General features: G+C 35.8%; 1 protein-coding gene across 7 annotated transcripts in view; it reads right to left on the reverse strand.

Annotated features, from left to right (window-relative positions):
• CEP83 (centrosomal protein 83) overlaps positions 1-18,564 on the reverse strand; it is a 151,579-nt gene that overhangs the window by 36,486 nt on the left and 96,529 nt on the right. For 6 of the 7 annotated variants that reach the window (XM_004384208.2, XM_023738577.1, XM_023738580.1 and 3 more), the window contains 2 exons: positions 12,210-12,461; positions 9,987-10,118 (listed from right to left, as the gene is read on the reverse strand). In XM_004384208.2, the coding sequence (XP_004384265.1) occupies positions 9,987-10,118; positions 12,210-12,461 (384 nt within the window). The remainder of the gene's footprint in view (positions 1-9,986; positions 10,119-12,209; positions 12,462-18,564) is intronic. The other variant, XM_023738581.1, reaches the window with a different exon arrangement.

Below are 18,564 nucleotides of genomic sequence, written 5' to 3' on the forward strand. Positions count from 1 at the left end.
AGAAACTATTTGTTCTGTAAGCCTTCACCTGAAGTACAATAAAATAAACATAATAATAATAATAAAAAAAATCTATCATCAAAAAAACAAAAAAAAAACAAAAAAACAGCAAAGAAAGAAAAGACCAAAATGGATGTCAGAAGAGACTCTGAAACTTGCTCTTGAACGTTGAGCAGCTAAAGCAAAAAGAAGAAATGATGAAGTAAAAGAGCTGAACAGAAGATTTCAAAGGGCAGCTCTAGAAGACAAAGTATATAATGACTTGTGCAAAGATCTAGAGTTAGAAAACCAAAAAGGAAGAACACGCTCACTCAGCATTTCTGAAGCTGAAAGAACTGAAGAAAAAATTCAAGCCTTGAGTTGCAATACTGAAAGATTCTGTACGAAAAATACTAAACAACACAGGAAGCATCAAAAGAAGATGGAAGGAATACACAAAGTCACTATACCAAAAAGAACTGGTGAATGTTCAACTATTTCTGAAGGTGGCATATGATCAGGAATCAATGCTAATGAAGGAGGAGGCCCAAGCTGCACTGAAGGCACTGGTGAAAAACAAGGCTCCAAACTTGACAGAATACCAATTGAGATGTTTCACAAACGGATGCAGTGCTGGAAACATTCACTTGTCTATGCCAAGAAATTCAGAAGACAGCTACCTGGCCAACCAACTTGAAGAAATCCATATTTATGCCTATTTCAAAGAAAGGTGATCCAACCAAATGCAGAAAATATCGAACATTATCATTAATATCACATACAAGTAAAATTTTGCTGAAGATGGTTCAAAAGCGGCTGCAGCAGTACATCAACAGGAAACTGCCAGAAATTCAAGCAGGATTCAGAAGAGGACATGGAACCAGAGATACCATTGCTGATGTCAGACGGATCCTGGCTGAAAGTAGAGAATACCAGAAAGATGTTTAACTGTGTTTTATTGACTATGCAAAGGCATTTGACTGTGTGGATCATAAAAAATTATGGATGACATTGAGAAGAATGAGAATTCCAGAACGCTGAACTGTGCTCATGAGGAACGTACACAGATCAAGAGGCAGTCGTTCACACAGCAGATGGGGATACTGCGTGGTTTAAAATTAGAAAAGGTGTGCGTCAGGGTTGTATCCTTTCACCATACTTATTCAATCTGTATGCTGAGCAAATAATCTGAGAAGCTGGACTATACGAAGAAGAACAGGCATCAGGATTGGAGGAAGATTCATTAACAACCTGCGTTATGCAGATGACACAATCTTGCTTGCTGAAAGTGAAGAGGACTTGAAGCAGTTACTGATGAAAATCAAAGACTACAGCCTTCAATATGGATTACACCTCAACATAAAGAAAACAAACATCCTCACAACGGGACCAATAAGCAACATCATGATAAACAGAGAAAAGACTAAAGTTGTAATTGATTTCATTTTACTTGGATCCACAATCAATACCCATGGAGGCAGCAGCCAAGAAATCAAATGACACATTGCACTGGGCAAATCTGCTGCAAAAGACCTCCTTAAAGTGTTAAAAAGCAAGATGTCACCTTGAAGACTAAGGTGTGCCTGACCCAAGCCATGGTGTTTTCAATGGCCTCATGTGCATGCGAAAGCTGGACGATGAATAAGGAAGACCGAAGAAGAACTGATAGCTTTGAATTCTGTTGGTGAAGAATACTGAGAACACCATGTACTGTCAAAAGAACGAACAAAATCTGTCTTGGAAAAAGTACAACCAGAGTGCTCCTTAGAAGCAAGGATGGTGAGACTCCATCTCACCTACTTTGGATATGTTATCAGCAGGGATCAGTCCCTGGAGAAGGACATCATGCCTGGTAAAGTAGAGGGTCAGCGAAAAAGAGGAATCCTCAACAAGATGAATTGACACAGTAGCTGCCAACAACGGGCTCAAGCATAACAATGACTGTGAGGATGGCGCAGGACTGGACAGTACTTTGTTCTGTTGTACATAGGGTTGCTATGAGTTGGAATGGACTCAACGGCACCTATCAACAACATTGGTCATTTTCTTGCCATCAAGTGCTTACCCCAAAGCATAAGTGGAAATGACGGTATAGAATGTAAACATCTTCCAGGGAGGAAGGTGCTTCAGTGCCTGCAACAGTACTTGGCACCAGAAGACACCAAGAAAACAGCCTTTTCCTAATGAAATTCAGTCACTTGTTTACAAATAACTGGGTGGAATCATCTGGCTTAATTTTGCCTTGAAAAGCCATCTCACTAAAATTTCTAAAATCCAGTAGTCAATGATCTTTAGGGAAATAAAATAAAATCTCCCTTTTAAAAAAGGCTGGCGACCGAAAGGGTACTCTAAGAAAAAGGAATAACATATAGAATGTTACAGAGGTATAACATCACATGGTCTGCTCTGGAAACAATGAGGGATGTGTTATAGGTAGAGCAGAGGGAGTGGCATACCATGCAAAAGAATTTTATCCTGTTAACTATGTCACATGGGGTCTCTATGAGTCGAAAACTGATCCCAAGGCACCTAACAACAGTACAATCAACTTTATTTCAGAAAGTTAACTCTAATTGCAAATGTGCTGGATTAAAAAACTGCAGGTAAAGAAATCAATTAAAAGGCAAGGGATTAATAAAAGGGGCAAGAAAGAAGAATCAATTGAATTTGCTTCAGAATTGAATAATATACATGTATGTACTTGTAGGTGTGTGTTTGTGGCGGGAGGGGAGCAGGATATAAATCTAACTTGAACCTTTACTGCCAAAACCTGATTCTTTTTAAGCACCCCTCCCTCTCCGCCATCTTTTTTTTTTTTCCAGTTGCCATTGATTCTGACTCCTGGAGACCTCGTGTGTATAAGCATAGAACTGTGCTCCATAGGGTTTTTGATGGCTGATTTTTGGGAACTAAATCGCCAGGGCTTTCTTCTAAGGCAGGTCTGGGTAGACTCAAACCTCCAACTTTTCGGTTAGCAGCTGAGCACATTAACTCCTTTTAAGCCCCTAGTGAATGTGAATAATTAATTGTCAAAACTTTCCATATGATTCACCCATCACATCCCATTGTTCAATTTTCTTTGGGACATTCCTTTTGAAGGCTGAATAAATCTATTTCATAAATAGTATTCATTCATTCATTCAACAAATATTTACTGAGCACCTATTATGTGCTAGGGACTGTTTTAAAAGCTGTTTTACAGTCAGAAGTAAGAAAGCTTTATCTCTCCAATTATCTGAGTTACTCTCTGACATTTTCCATATCTCTTCCCTTTGGTAGGAGCCCTGGTGGTGCAGCGGTTATGTGTTTGGCTGCTAACCAAAAGGTCGCAGTTCAAATTCACCAGCTGCTCCTTGGAAACTCTATGTGACAGTTCTACTAGGGTTGCTATGATTCGGAATCGACTTGACAACAATGAGGTTTTTTTTTTGTTTTTTTGGTAAAGTGGTTCTAAAATTAGGTATATTACTATAATACGGATTTTATAAATATAAACACAAAAGGTTATATAAACGTGCATTCTGACATATTAATGTATAAAACTATGGAATCAGAGTAGAAAACCACAAATACATACAAGTCAAATGTGTAAAGTGTGAGATGATGGGGACAGGAGGGTTAAGGATACAGAGCCCAATAAAATCCTATCACAATTGGAGTTAGAAAGAAATCAGGAAAAGGTCTCAGAACCAAAGAGGGTAAGGACAAGAAATAGAAGTGCCTTACTGGAAGAGACTCCATCTCTGAAAGATCCTGAAAGCTTTACAAGGAAATGGTTTAATGCAAAATCCTCACATAAAGGAAACAAAAAGAAAAGTGAGTACTCACTGCTGTTGTACTGCTAACCACAAAAGACGTATCCCTCCAACTTAACTGTAGATTAAAATGACACTACATAAAATGGCTAACTTGTGCTGACACAAGTTTTGCATTTTTGAATCTCCTTTCTATAGCTGTTTTCTGTGAAAGCTAGTCTCATAAAACAATGTTTAACTACATGAAAGCAGGTAAGAAATATGTTAATACTTAAACTTTCTGTAGAATGGTTTTTAGTACATGATAATCTCATGGACGGGCAGAATTTAAACTATAAATCCTTTTAAAATGTGAAGAAATGCAACTACAATGAAAATCCAATCTCTATGACAAATGTAATTATAACCTGCTATTATATACTAACTGTAAAAGGTTAACAATGACATAGCAGATCATTAACAAACCACACTGTAGTTGTTTTAAATAGGAGGTGGAAAACAAGAACCATCTTATTTTATAGAAAGTTGATTCATTTCATGACAACTTCCAAGAATAGCTACGAAATAAAAAACAATTTGTTATTCATTTCACTGTGAGATTTATTGAAATGAGAAAACATTTTTCAACAAAAATAATTATTAAAACTGAAAGAACACTGGACAGCAAGTCAGAAGACAAGTGAGGTCTGACTTCCAGGCCTACTTTTGCTATCAAACAAGTGGTAAATGTTTAAGCAAGTTACTTGTCCTCTCTGCATTCAATTACTCATGTATGGATCTAAATAATATAAGTTTCTCTTTAGTTCCACATTTCTACAACCCTAAAAAATGAATATACTTACACTAATAGTAATTGTTAACTTCCTAAAAATATATTAAAAGAAATTGTTTTATTTATTAAAAATGAAAAACTTATATGAAAATTACCCAGAAATGACAAAATAGTGCTTTTCTATGAATAATCTTGACTAAATCTCAAATAGTCATAATAAAATTTCTTTCTGCTTCTAGATTCCTAGGTCTTAATCTTCTTTGGGATCAGATCTCTTGAAAATCATAGGAAACCCAAGGACCTTTTCCTAAATAAAATACATAATATTAAAATGTTGCATATAATTTTAAGAGATTCATGGTCTTCTGAAGCTCCTCTGGGCCAAACCACCTGCTTTTTACAAAATGTCTTCCATGAAAATTCTGGCCTTTACATTTTACACGAACTTTATGTTTTTGAAACAACAGCAGTGAGTATTCAGAGATTACTACACCTAGTATTTTTAACAAAACTTAAATAAACATTAAAAATGATACTACGCACTTTATAGGGGTTCAGAATCTGTTAGATTACACACCCACAAGAAAACAATATATACAAGCAGACAACAGAAATATAATTGAAAAAAAGATATCATCCAAGAAACTCTGGATACAAATTCCAATGAAAAGGTACATGAATTCTGTTTTTTTTTCAAAGGTCTGAGATGCTATTAACTCACCTAGCTAATAACGATAAGTCTGTGGGATGGCCTCCTTAAAACTGTATCTTTTACTAGAGTTGTCAAATCATAAACCTTATGAGGTGACTAGAAGAATTTTACCTCACTGAAGTAAAATATCTTTAAGGCCATCATTTTCAAGGCCATTTTTGGTAATGCCTTTTAACCCAAGACACTGACAGTAAGTGGCTGGCATAACTTTGTTCTAAAATCTAACAAACATTTGCAAATTTGAATAACTTAGACAAATACACCCCAGGTGTTCCTTTGCATTGCAAACAACTATTTACTAGAATTGCAAAATACTGACAAAAAATTCAAGTTGCCAAGAAAACTGTGACAGTCATTTTTGAAATACTACTTTAAAATCTATCATTCCAAAGGAATCTTCTCACATGCAAGATTTCAAGTGAAAATTTGGTTTGTCTAAAGTTGAAGGATGATTTTTAATACTCTATTTATATGCAAAATAATGCAAGTGTGCCTTTAAAAAGACAGGTAACTCTTAGCAATGTGTGTTAATAAATAAACACAAAGAAATAAATAATACTATACTAAATTGCTTTTCTTCCTTCAGCAGAGTATGGGAGAAATCATCTATGCTCTAACTCTAAAAAAAAAAAAGAGCAATAGAGAAAAACATGTACAGAAAAAGAAGAGAAATCAGGGTTAGGAGACAGGTGGGCCAGAAAGCTCAGGTAAAATGTGCTGTAGGAAAAGTACCTGGTGGCCCCCAAGAAAAGCCAGAAGCCACATGCAGAAGCCCAGCATACCCAACGTCCTGCTGCCCCATCTACGATTCAGGTTATTCCAAGCAGTTTAGTCTAGCTACCCAGGTCCAGAACAGTGTTTTGTAAGTACTGGGTACTCAATTTTTTAACAAAATTGAAAATAATTCATACTGGAATTGGAAGAAAGCATGAGAGAACTGCCTGTATCCTGAATTTACTTGTTTGTGTTTTATATTTCTTTGAATACTCTAACTGTAGGCATTCAATACATATCTATTGAATGAATAAACAATCTTGCAGTTAATCAGGAAATAATCAAATTAGAACTTACAATCAAATGTAGAACTTACCGAAACTTAATAGGCTAAAAGTGTTCTTAGGAATGCTAGAACAATGCCTCATATGGCCTATGATGAAACTGGATCCCAATGCGATTAAGTAACTTGCCTAAGGTTATATATAAAATTATTGATACAGGAGGAAAAGAACTAGACAATGGCCTCAAAATTCTGTATTCTTTATGTTATATTATTTTCTCATTTAAAGACGTCACTTGTGTATTATCATTACCATCATTTTCATCACCAGCTACTATTTCTGTTCAGAACTATCTTTAATCTTCACAAAAATTCTGTAAGAGATAGGTGGTCAGTGAGGTGAATGAGTCAGGATTTAAAGATAGATCCCATCTGACTCAAAGCTCATGAACTTTTCCACTGCACTCCAATACTTTCTCCAAAATGATAGTTTTTAAAATTTAGATATATCTGAATTTCAACTTATAAACTAGAAGACTGTACATGAAATTAAAGAATTTTAACAGTTAAAAATCTTATTTGCCTAATTTTCATTGATTCTTTCTAGTGTCAGCTATGTCTATTGAATTAAATGAGATACTGGCTACAAACCCACTTTGTAAATTCTGAAGTATAGAAATTCAGACAAAACTTAAAATCACTAGACACATACCTACAAATGCAAAAGAGTATATGTTTGTCATGGGAAAAACTGGGTTAGACTATCTCCCAAGGGTGGCATCTAATACTTGGTAAATACATTATGGTTTTGGCCTTGTGGACACAGAAACTAGATTTTATCACCACACTTAAAGATCTAAAGGTTAGACTCACATTAATACAGCTTACAAATAATGATATATAAAATCAAAATGCCAATTTATTAATTATAAGAAAAAATTACAATGGGAACCAGAATACTCTAAATCTAAAGGGTACTTGGACTAAGGTACCAGTGCATTCTCTCCCTACAGACAGAACCACATGGGAAGCCAAATAACAGTAAGAAGGCTGCTTGCTGATCATGAAATCAGAACAAAGGGAATGAGATTGATTGTTTAATGCCCACAGATTAAAAAAGAGTAGTGTATTCATCTCACAATAAAAATGCTCTTTTAAATGGGACCAGAATACTTAAATTCTGCTGATGAAAACTCGCTCACCCTTTGTTGTAAACACTGCCTCTAACTCTTCTCAGGTAATTCCTTGGCCGACTTTATGATGAACACATTATTCCTTTAGATAAATTCATGTATTTCTACCATGTAACAGGTAAATTCCTTCTGGTTTGGAAAACATTTTGTTTTTTAAGGTTACATTTTGTTTTTAAGGTGACTTTATATTAATCTATATGGTTGCTATCAGTCAGAATCAACTTGACAGCAATGGGTTTGTTATGGGTTTGGTTATATTAACTGCTCTCAACCAGAAAGCCATAACCCAGGAATCAGTCTTAGTTCCAAGTTCTTGGAGATACCCAAAGTACTAATATACTATACTATAGTAAATGTAATCTTTGCCACAACCCTACAAGGTATGGATTTACCCCATTTTATAGGGGAAGACACTAAAATTCTCAAAGAGAAAGTCAACTGCCCAAGGTCACACAGCTAGAAAGGGGAAAAATTGGAATCTGAATCTGGTTTGCCAAACTCCAAAGCGGACATTCTTACTCACTGTAATAGTCTATAAAATACTCTTATCATTGCTATCCTATTTCTCTGCCATTCATCTGTCAGTTTGTTGACTATGGTCGGTTGTGCATTGCTATAAAGCTAGAAGCTATACCACTGGTATTTCAAATACTAGCAGGGTCATCCATGGTGGACAGGTTTCAGAGGGGCTTACAGACTAAGACAGGCTAGGAAGAAAGGCCTGGCGATCTACTTCTGAAAATTAGAAAACCTTATGGATCACATCAGAACTCTGACTCAATTAATTATTGAATCAATCACTGGAGGAGGACACTGTTGTTGTTGTGTGCCAGTTAAGTCAATTCCGACTCACAGTGACCCTATATGACAGAGTAGAACTGCTCCATAGAGTTTTCAAGGCTGTAATCTTTATGGAAGCAGACTGCCACATCTTTCTCCCATGGAGCAGCTGGAAGGTTCAAACTGCCAACCTTTCAGTTAGCAGCCAAGTGCTTAACCATTGTGCTACCAGGGCTCCTTTGGAGGAAGATGTCATGTTTAAAGAATTAGAGGGCCAGTGAGGGCAAGGGAGACCTTTGGTGAGATAGACTAGTACAACAGCCACAATAATGGACTTGAGCATGCCAGTGATTATGAGGATAACACTAAGACAGGGCAACATTTCATTCTGTTGTACGTAAGATTGCCCTGAGTAGAAGTCAACTTAACGGCAGCTACCTATCTATCCATCTACCTATCCTATTTCTGGTTACTGGGTTTCTTATATATATTGCATTTGAGGGGGAAAAAATCCTAAAAGTTCCTGAAAAAAACTTTGTATACAAAAGACATTTCTGGAATATTCAAATTATTACATTATTTTAAAGAACAACATAAATGCAGATCATGCTGCTGATATTTATTCATTTAACAAATAAATCTGTTTTGGAAGAAGTACAACCAGAATGCTCCTTAGAAGCAAGGATGACAAGACTACATCTCCCATACTTTGGACATGTTTTCAGGAAGGATCAGTCCCTGGAGAGGGACACTGTGCTTGGTGAAGTGGAGGGTGGGTGAGGAAGAAGAAGGCTCTCAACAAGATGGCCTGACATAGTGGCTGTGACAATGGGCTCAAACATAACAACAACTGTGTGGATGGTGCAGGACCAGGCAGTGTCTCATTCTGTCGTACACAGGGTCGCTATGAATCGGAACCAACTTGACAGCACCTAACAATAAAAACATGTGCCAGCGCTGTTCTAGAAGCTGGAGATACGTCAGTTATGAAAGCAATATATCTGCTCTCTTGGTGCTTACATTTTGTGGACGAGTGAGGGTGAGAAAGGGAGAGACAAAAATAAACACATAAATATATCAGATGGAGTTAGTAGCTTTAAAGAAAAGTACAGCAAGTAAGGATGATAGAGAGTGGGGGCAGAGGGAGAGGGAAGATGCTATTTTATCAAATGAAGACAAGGAAGGCTTCTCTGATAAGGTAAAATTTGAAGGCAGTGAGGAAGCAAGCTATGGCAATATCTGAGGGAAGACCACACCAGGCACACAAGTGCAAAGCCCCTAAGGTAAAAGTGAGATTGCTCAAAGAAAGAGTAAGCAGGCCCGTGAGGCAAGAACAAAGTGAACAGGAAGGGAAATGGACAGTGATGGCCTTAGAAAAGTTGTTGGGGCCGGACTGCACACAGCACTGAATGGTAAGAACTTTTATTTTAACTCTGACTAACATGAGAACTCTTTAGAAAGGTTTGAAAAGAAGAATGACATGATCTGACAATAATTTTAAAAGGATCACTTTTATTGCTCTATAGAGAAAAGCCTCGTGGAGGGAAAGTCAGAGAGTAGAAAAAGCAGTTAGGAAGCTATTGTAATAATTGAGCCTAGAGACATCATGGATTGGATTAGGGTGGTCACAAGTGGAGGTGGTAAGAATTTGTCAGATTCTGCATGTATCTGGAAGATACGATGAGAGGATAAAAAAGATTCCAATATACGGAACTATAACAATTTAACACAAAATTTCTTTGTCATTCTATAGCATCAAGTTTTCCAAAGAATGAAGTAGAAGCATAAGATGACTTACTTTACTGGTCAATATATTTACTTCTCGTTCAGCTTTATGCAATTTACTGATTAAAAGAGTATTTTGTTCATTGCTTGATTGTAGCTCTTTTTCCAAACGTTCAGACTGTAGTTTAGCTGACTGTTTTTCAGCCTTTCATTAAAAAATATATATTTTAAAATTTGTTCACAATTTTTCACAATTATATAAAATAAGCACTATTTAAAAATACATGTATAATTACACTACCAAAAATTATTCAAAACCTCAACAATATTAACGTGTACCAAAGTAACAAGAATTTTCTCAAACTACTTCGGTCAAATTCAAATAAAAGATATTTGCTCCATCAAATTAAAGAAATAATAATTTAGATACAAAAATAAGGTTTCATTATCAAACCACAATAGTACTGTATTTATCACAGAACTTACCTACCTCATAGTCTCCCTTGCCAGAAGATTTGAGAGAACCAGGAAATATGCAACAAAGATGTCTGGACAAATAACATTATCAACAGCCACCAACAAAATAAAAGTCATGTACTTCTCTCATGGGAGTATACCTGAAGTACTTGCTTGATACCTATTTACTCTTACTGTTGTCGTAATTCAAACACACATTTTTTTTGGGTTTCAAGTCTATAGTAGATATGAAAAAGCATATTAGAAGATGGAAGAGAGGATTCCTTGATAGCAGTAAGATGTGAGAACTGAAAGTCTAATAGTAAGGAAACTAAAAAAAAAAAAAAAAAAAAAACACACCCAGGAGATACAAGAATTCAAAAACTTCAGCTAATCTGGAGCCTTTTGAAACATGGGCAAAGAGCTCTTGGCCTCATGACATAATTAAGATTCTTAATGAAGCCTGTAAGTTGTCAAGAAAATTTCTGGTCGGTAATATTCATAATATTCTTTAATCAGGGAGGGAAAACTAAATGCTCTTTAAAAATATCTGTATTCAAAATATTTAAAATGAAAAAATATCTGGCATTTAAAGGATAAGTTTCAGTTTTTTAACATCTCATTTCCTATATATATTAAATATGATAACAAATATGAACAAATAATTTAGGGGAAAAAAAACTATTTTCCTCAAATATAAAATGACACTCTCTGGGCACAATGTTAGCCAACAAATTCAAAGAGAAAAATGTTTAATCTGATGTGCTGATTTTCATTTAATCTGATAAAAGATAAAATTAAATCTGCAACCATCCCACTTATTCTGTCACTGTATGAAATACATTAAGGATGGGAGGATGGTGACATAAACAATCTTACTGTAAACTGTTTCATGTCTAAAGTCCAATGATACAGCCAACTTTAGTTCAGGACACCAGCAAATACTGTTAGAAGCTTCATCTGAGAAATAAGAAGGTAGCTTATTATGATATATTCAAAATACATCAATATACTCTTTGTCCAGTCTGCTGGATGGAAAAAAAAAATGAACATTTTGGATTTGGATATTGGATTTTAATTACAAACAAGGTGCCCACTAATTCTCCTCCAACCCGAATCATTTCGCAACTATTCTGTCAGAACTGAAAAACACTTTGGACTGGTCAAAATATATCAAAATGATTTAACTGGTATATTTGCTACATGTTAGGCACTAAGAACTATGAGAAGTAAGCATATCTGATTAAGAGGAAAATCAAGAATTTTTATAAGGGAATAATATCCCTAGGAGGATAAGCCTGGCTTTGCCAACTCTTATCTTTCTCCAATGAACTCAGGGAAATAATTCAGTAAAGGCTTGTATGCATTAGTAGCCAAGATGACTTTTATTACTCTGGCAAGAAGCTGTCATAAGATATGTAAAGTATGGCATTTCTGTTCAAGCAGGATTTGTGATTTTAAGATCTCGAATCCTAGTGTAAGGAAACCACTATCTAGGAAAAAACTGTTCTCTCTCTGATTTGAGATGACTCCAGTCTTCAGCGACTCAGACATATTTTTTTGGATTTTGCTTTTTCTATTCTGTGGCATTATAAGAGTTAAATTACGTCAGATAGGTGATCTGGCTCTCAAAGAATAAATAATCCCATTGTAAATGGGTAGCATAGCTGTTGCTTATGAATTAATAGCTTTCTGCTTTTGAATATATACACCTGGGATTCCACAAATGCGTCAGCATTAAATTGGTGAGCATACACTTATGCTATAAAAATCAAAGGCTTGTCAATTGCACTTTAAAAAAAGTATACCATATTCTACTGGGAAGCAATTAAAACCTTACCTCTAGGGATCTAACTGTAGCCTGCATCTCAGCCAACTGCCGCACCTGTATTCTTTGGACACTTTCTACCTGAGCACCAGAATTCTCTTTTTCAGCCCTTAATTCTGTTACTTCAGCCTCTAAACCTTTTAATTTCTGACATAAATGGATTTTTTCTCGAACAAGTTGCTCCACTCTTTTGCTGTCTCTTGTGGGGTCAACACTAAGCAGCTGGTTATGTACTTCTTCTTTATCTTTCTCCAGTCTTGCAATCTAATAATAATTTGAAAGAAAAGCATACAACCTTAAATTATTGAATTTTCAGTAAGGAACATGCTTTACAAGTCAGCAAATTAAAATTTAAAATTACACAATATGAAAGCTCAGGTGGTGAAATGGAGTACAAAGGAAAAATATCTAAAATGTCATGTTCTCCATGCTGTACTCAGCTTGACTCAAATGTGAGGGCAAGGACCTTGTCCTAATTTCCCTCTGTCTCCCCATAGTGTCTAACATAGTGCTTAATCAGTTGCTGACTAAATCTCAAAATGATAAATAATAGTATAAAAATAATTATTAAAAATATATCAAGTATTTAAAAATTCATCAGAACATTACAGGGGTTTATGCAAGATCAATACACTAACTAGTGCTAATCTTTTCCTCATGTGACAGTAATTCTTGGACTATGTCTATACTAATAAAATTATCTATTTCAAGGCAACTTAATTCACCCAAAAGCTGCTTGTCTGTGTAAATAAATACAAATGTGATTGATGGAAGTTTTTAAATGATAGCTGAGAGTTTATTAAAGTCCTGTTTGTAATGATGGCCTAGTTCTTAGTTCTTAAGTTCAGGAAAGAACTAAAAATCATTACTCCAGGGCATATTAAAAATTCACTGCGTAACCTGTAGAGCCGACACACCAGTGGTCTTGTCATTCACGACAACCATGACTGTTGGACCCCACGGGCCTCCTAATTAGGGAGTTTCAAACTGCTCCCTAGTCTCTGGGGGCACTTCAGAGGTCCCCCATCTCCACCTGCAGGGATAAGGGGGCCAAGGAATCGGGGCAGAACTTATTCTTTCCCTTTCTTGACCTTCCCAGTTACCTGCCCCCTACCACCACCACCAATCTTTGCAGTTAACCTAGGAAAGCTCCTCTTTTTATATATTAGGTTTCTTCAATTTAAGATTTGAATCACTTAAGGAAAGGATTCAGCTGTTAATAACAAAACCAAAATAAACTCTGCTCTAAAGAGCTGGGTTGTTTGTAGCCAAGACAAGTTTAGAACGTCCACTCTAAGACAAAAGGATCCTAAAGCAATGCTCTGCAACCTAGGCAAAAGTGGCCCAAGAGACAACTGATTGCTTACAGAGCTATCAGGGAATGTAAGAAATATGACACCTCCACCCCAGGGCAAAATCTGTTTTCCTCATCGGTAAAATGAGAGATTGGACTGAAGACCTCATTTCCAGTTTTAACATGTAGTGATTCCAATTTGGTTTTGGACATACTGAATTAAAAACACAAATGGGAAATGTAAGTAGCGCTATCTGGCAGGCAAATTAATATTTTTTCCAGAAAATAAAATTTATCCTAGAAGGCAGATATGGCATTCAAAGTCAGGCCCTTAAAAGCCCAACTAATTAGTGTTTCTCTCCTATCTCTCTTCCCATCCTTTACATATAAACAACCCAGGGTTTGGTCCCTGACTTATTTTTCTTTTTTTTTTTTCTACATTCTTTCCTTCAGCTAGCTGTGTGACTTTGTAAAGTTACCTTTCCACTCTGGCCTCAGTTAAAATGAAAGGCTTGGCTGAATCTAGGACACAAGATCACTTCAGCCAGATACCAACCTAGGAAATGAACTCTCAAGGACAACTCAAAACCAAAAGATTTACAACAGGGAACCAGGGAGGTTAATCTGCAAATGACAACAATGTCAGAACAATAAAAGAGCAAACAAATGGTGTAGGTATAGAACTTTCTAATGGAAAAGCGATACCAAGTAATAATACACTGGTTCAAACTTAGGAAAACATGGGTAAATTTCAAAGTAACCACAAAGAAAGTTAACAAACCTACTCATCAAAATAAAGACGAAAAACAAAGTCTCAGTAAAGACAAAATCTACAAAAACAAAAGAAATGAAAAAAAAATCTACAAACAAAAGGAATTCAGCACAGGAGAGTAAGAGGAACAAAGAAATCGCCAGCACCACAAAAAAAAGCACTACAAAATGACAACAATAAACTCACACATATCAATAATTACACTGAACATAAATGACCTAAATGCACTCTCTATCAGAGAGTGATAGAATGGATTAAAAAACAGGATCCATTAATATGCTGTCTACAACAGACATACCTTAGAAACAAATATATAAATTTATTAAAAATTAAAGGATGGAAAAAAAATATATCAAACAGCCACCAAAAAACAGCAGGAGTGGCAATACTAATCTCAGATAAAATAAACTTTAAACAAAATCTACCATAAAAGACAAATAAGGACACTATATAATGATTAAGGGGACGATCCATCATGAAGACATATGCATAATAAATATATACGCACCCAATGACAGGGCTCCAAAATACATAAAACAAACTTTAACAGCACTGAAAAGAGAAACTGACAGTTCCACTATAACAGCAGGAGACTTCAACACACCACTCTCAGTAAAGAACAGAACATCTAGAAAGAAACTCAGCAAAGATACAGAAGACCTAAAGGGCACAATCAGCCAACTTGACCTCATAGACATATATAGAACACTCCATCCAACAGCTGCAAAGTACACATTCTTTTCCAACGCACGTGGAACATTCTCCAAAACAGACCGCATCTTAGGCCACAAAGCAACCCTCAACAAAATCCAAAACACAGAGATAATACAAAGCATCTTCTCTGATCACAACACCATCAAAGTAGAAATTAACAACAGGAAGAGCAAAGGAAAAAAAATCAATTACATAGAAACTAAATAACACCCTGCTCACAAACCACTGGGTAACAGAAGAAATCAAAGATATAATAAAAAACTCCTAGAATCAAACCAGAATAAAAATACATAATACCAAAACCTTTGGGACACAGCAAAGGCAGTCCTCACAGGTCAATTTATAGCAATAGATGCACGCATCAGAAAAGAAGAAAGGGATAAAATCAAAACATTAACTACAGAACTCGAACAAATAGAGAACAGCAAAAGAAGCCTACAGCCACCAGAAGTAAGGAAATAATAAAGATCAGAGCAGAAATAAATGAAATAGAAAATAGAAAAACAATAGAATAGACAAAACCAAAAGTTGGTTCTTTGAAAGGATCAATAAAAGTGACAAATCACTAGCCAAACTGACAAAAGAACAACAGGAAAAGATGCAAATAACCCAAATAAGAAATGAAATGGGGGACATTACAACAGACCCAACTGAAATAAAAAGGATCACAACAGAGTATTATGAAAAACTATACTCCAACAAATTTGAAAAACTACAGGAAATGGACAAATTTCTAGAAACACACTACCTACTCAAACTATCACAAATTGATGTTGAAAATCTGAACAGACCCATAACAAGAAAAGAGATTGAAAAGGTAATTTAAAAAACTCCCCCCCAAAAAAAGCCCTGGCCCAGAGAGCTTCACTGGAGAATTCTACCAAACATTCAGAGAAGAGGTCCCAAATTCATTCTATGAAGCCAAGCATAACCCTGATAGCAAAACCAGGCAAAGATACCACAAAAAAAGAAAATTACAGACCAATATCTCTCATGAATACAAATGCAAAACTTCTCAACAAAATTCTAGCCAGTAGAATTCAGTATCATGTCAAAAAAATAATACATCACGACAAAGTAGGATTCATACTAGGTATGCAAGGATGGTTCAACATTAGAAAATCAATCAACGTAATCTACCACATAAATACAATAAAAGAAATCACATGACCATCCCAATCGATGCAGAAAAGGCATTTGACAAAGTCCAACACCCATTCCTCATTAAAACTCTCAATAAAATAGGTATAGAAGAGAAATTCCTCAACATAATAAAGGGCATCTATACAAAGCCAACAGCCAACATCATTCTTAATGGACAGAGGCTGAAAACATTCCCCTTGAGAACAGGAACAAGACAAGGATGCCCTTTATCACCACTCCTATTTAACATTGTGCTGGAAGTCCTAGCTAGAGCAATAAGGCAAGAAAAAGAAATAAAGGGCATCCGAATTGGTAATGAAGAAGTAAAACTGTCCCTATCTGCAGATGATATACTATATATAGTAAGCCCGAAAGACTCCACGAGAAAACTACTGGAACTATTCAGCAGAGTAGCAGGATATGAGATAAACATATGAAAATCTGTTGCATTCCTATACACCAATAAAGAGAACAATGAAAAGGAAATCAGAAAAACAATACCATTTATAACAGCCCCTAAAAAAATGAAATACTTAGAAATAAATCTAACCAGGGATGTAAAAGACCCATACAAAGAAAACTAGAAAACACTACTGCAAGAAACAAAAAGAGATCTACATAAATGGAAAAACATACCATGCTCATGCATAGGTAGACTCAACATTGTGAAAATAACAATACTACAAAGTAATCTATAAATACAATGCAATCCTGATCTAAATACCAACAACATTCTTTAAAGAGATGGAAAACAATGATTAATTTTACATGGAAAGGGAAGAGGCCTCAGATAAGTAAAGCACGATTGAAGAAGAATAATAACGTAGGAGGACTCGCACTACCTGACCTACTATACAGCTACAGTAGTCAAAACAGCCTGGTACTGGTACAACAACAGATACATTGACCAATGGAACAGAATCGAGAACTCAGATGTAAATCCATTCACCTGTGGTCACCTGATCTTCAACAAGGGCCCAAAGTCCATCAAATGGAGAAAAGACAGTCTTTTTAACAAATAGTGCTGGCAAAACTGGATGTCTATCTGCAAAAAAATGTAACAGGACCCATACCTCACACCATATACAAAAACTAATTCAAAATGGATCAAAGACCTAAATATAAAGCCAAAAACTATAAAGATCATAGAAGAAAAACCAGGATCAACGCTAGAGACCCTGATACATGGCATTAACAGGATACAAACCATAACTAACAACATACAAACTCCAGAGGATAAGCTAGATAACTGGGATCTTCTAAAAATTAAACACTTATGCTCATCAAAAGACTTCACCGAAAGAGTAAAAAGAGCACCTACAGACTGGGAAAACATTTTTGGCTATGACAAATCCAACAAAGGTCTAATCTCTAAAATCTACAGAGAAATCCAACATCTCTATAACAAAAGACAAACAATCCAATTAAAAAATGGGCAAAGGAAATGAACAGACACTTCACCAAAGGAGACAATCGAGAGGCTAACAGACACATGAAGAAATGCTCGCGATCACTAGCCTTAGAGAAATGCAAATCAAGACCACAATAAGATACTATCTCACCCTGGCATTACTGGCATGAATCAAAAACACAGAAAATAACAAACGTTGAAGAGGAAACTGAATAGAAATCGATCGGGGATTAGGAATAATAGTTGATTTAGGATGATGGTACTACTCTAAATCCCCAGGGTACACAAAAGAGAAAGGTAGTATATCTAATTGCTCCATCCATCTTTGCTTTTATTATCTTTATGATGTAGCATATAGAAATGGTTAAGAACACAGACTCCGAAATTAGACCACCTATATATATATTTTTCTTTAGGCTGTTTATTTCCAACAAGAAGTCTGTTATCAGTTTTTTTGTAAAAAAAAAAAAAGTTTTTTTTTCCTCTAGTTAAACAATTTCAGATAATTCTAGGTTCACATGTACTTATAGGAAACCCTGGTGGCATAGTTGTTAAGTGCTATAGCTGCTAATCAAAAGGTCAGCAGTTCGAATCCACCAGGTGCTCCTTGGAAACTCTATGGGGCAGTTCTACTCTGTCCTATAGGGTCGCTATGAGTCGGAATCAACCCGACGGCAACAGGTTTGGTTTTGGTATGCACTTATAAGGAATAATACAAAGATATCCTGTGTACTCTTTACCCAGTTTCCCTCAATGGTAATATTACTTTCTGTTGTATCTTCTAGAAGAGATTATATAGAATAGGTCTTAAATTTTCTTTAAATACTGCAGAATTCTGCAGTGAAACCATTCTTTCTGTTAGTTTTAAAATTATGAATTCAATTTCCTTAGTAGTTATGCTATTGTTGTTAGGTGCTGTCAAGTAGATTTCGACTCATAGCGACCCCATGTAAGAGCAGAACGGCCCCATGGGGTTTTCTAGGCTGTAATCTTTACCAGAGCAGATTGCCAGGTTTCTCCCGAGGATCCACTG

The sequence above is a fragment of the Trichechus manatus genome, unplaced genomic scaffold, assembly GCF_000243295.1.
Source record: "Trichechus manatus latirostris isolate Lorelei unplaced genomic scaffold, TriManLat1.0 scaffold00119, whole genome shotgun sequence".
Classification (NCBI taxonomy): Eukaryota; Metazoa; Chordata; class Mammalia; order Sirenia; family Trichechidae; genus Trichechus; species Trichechus manatus.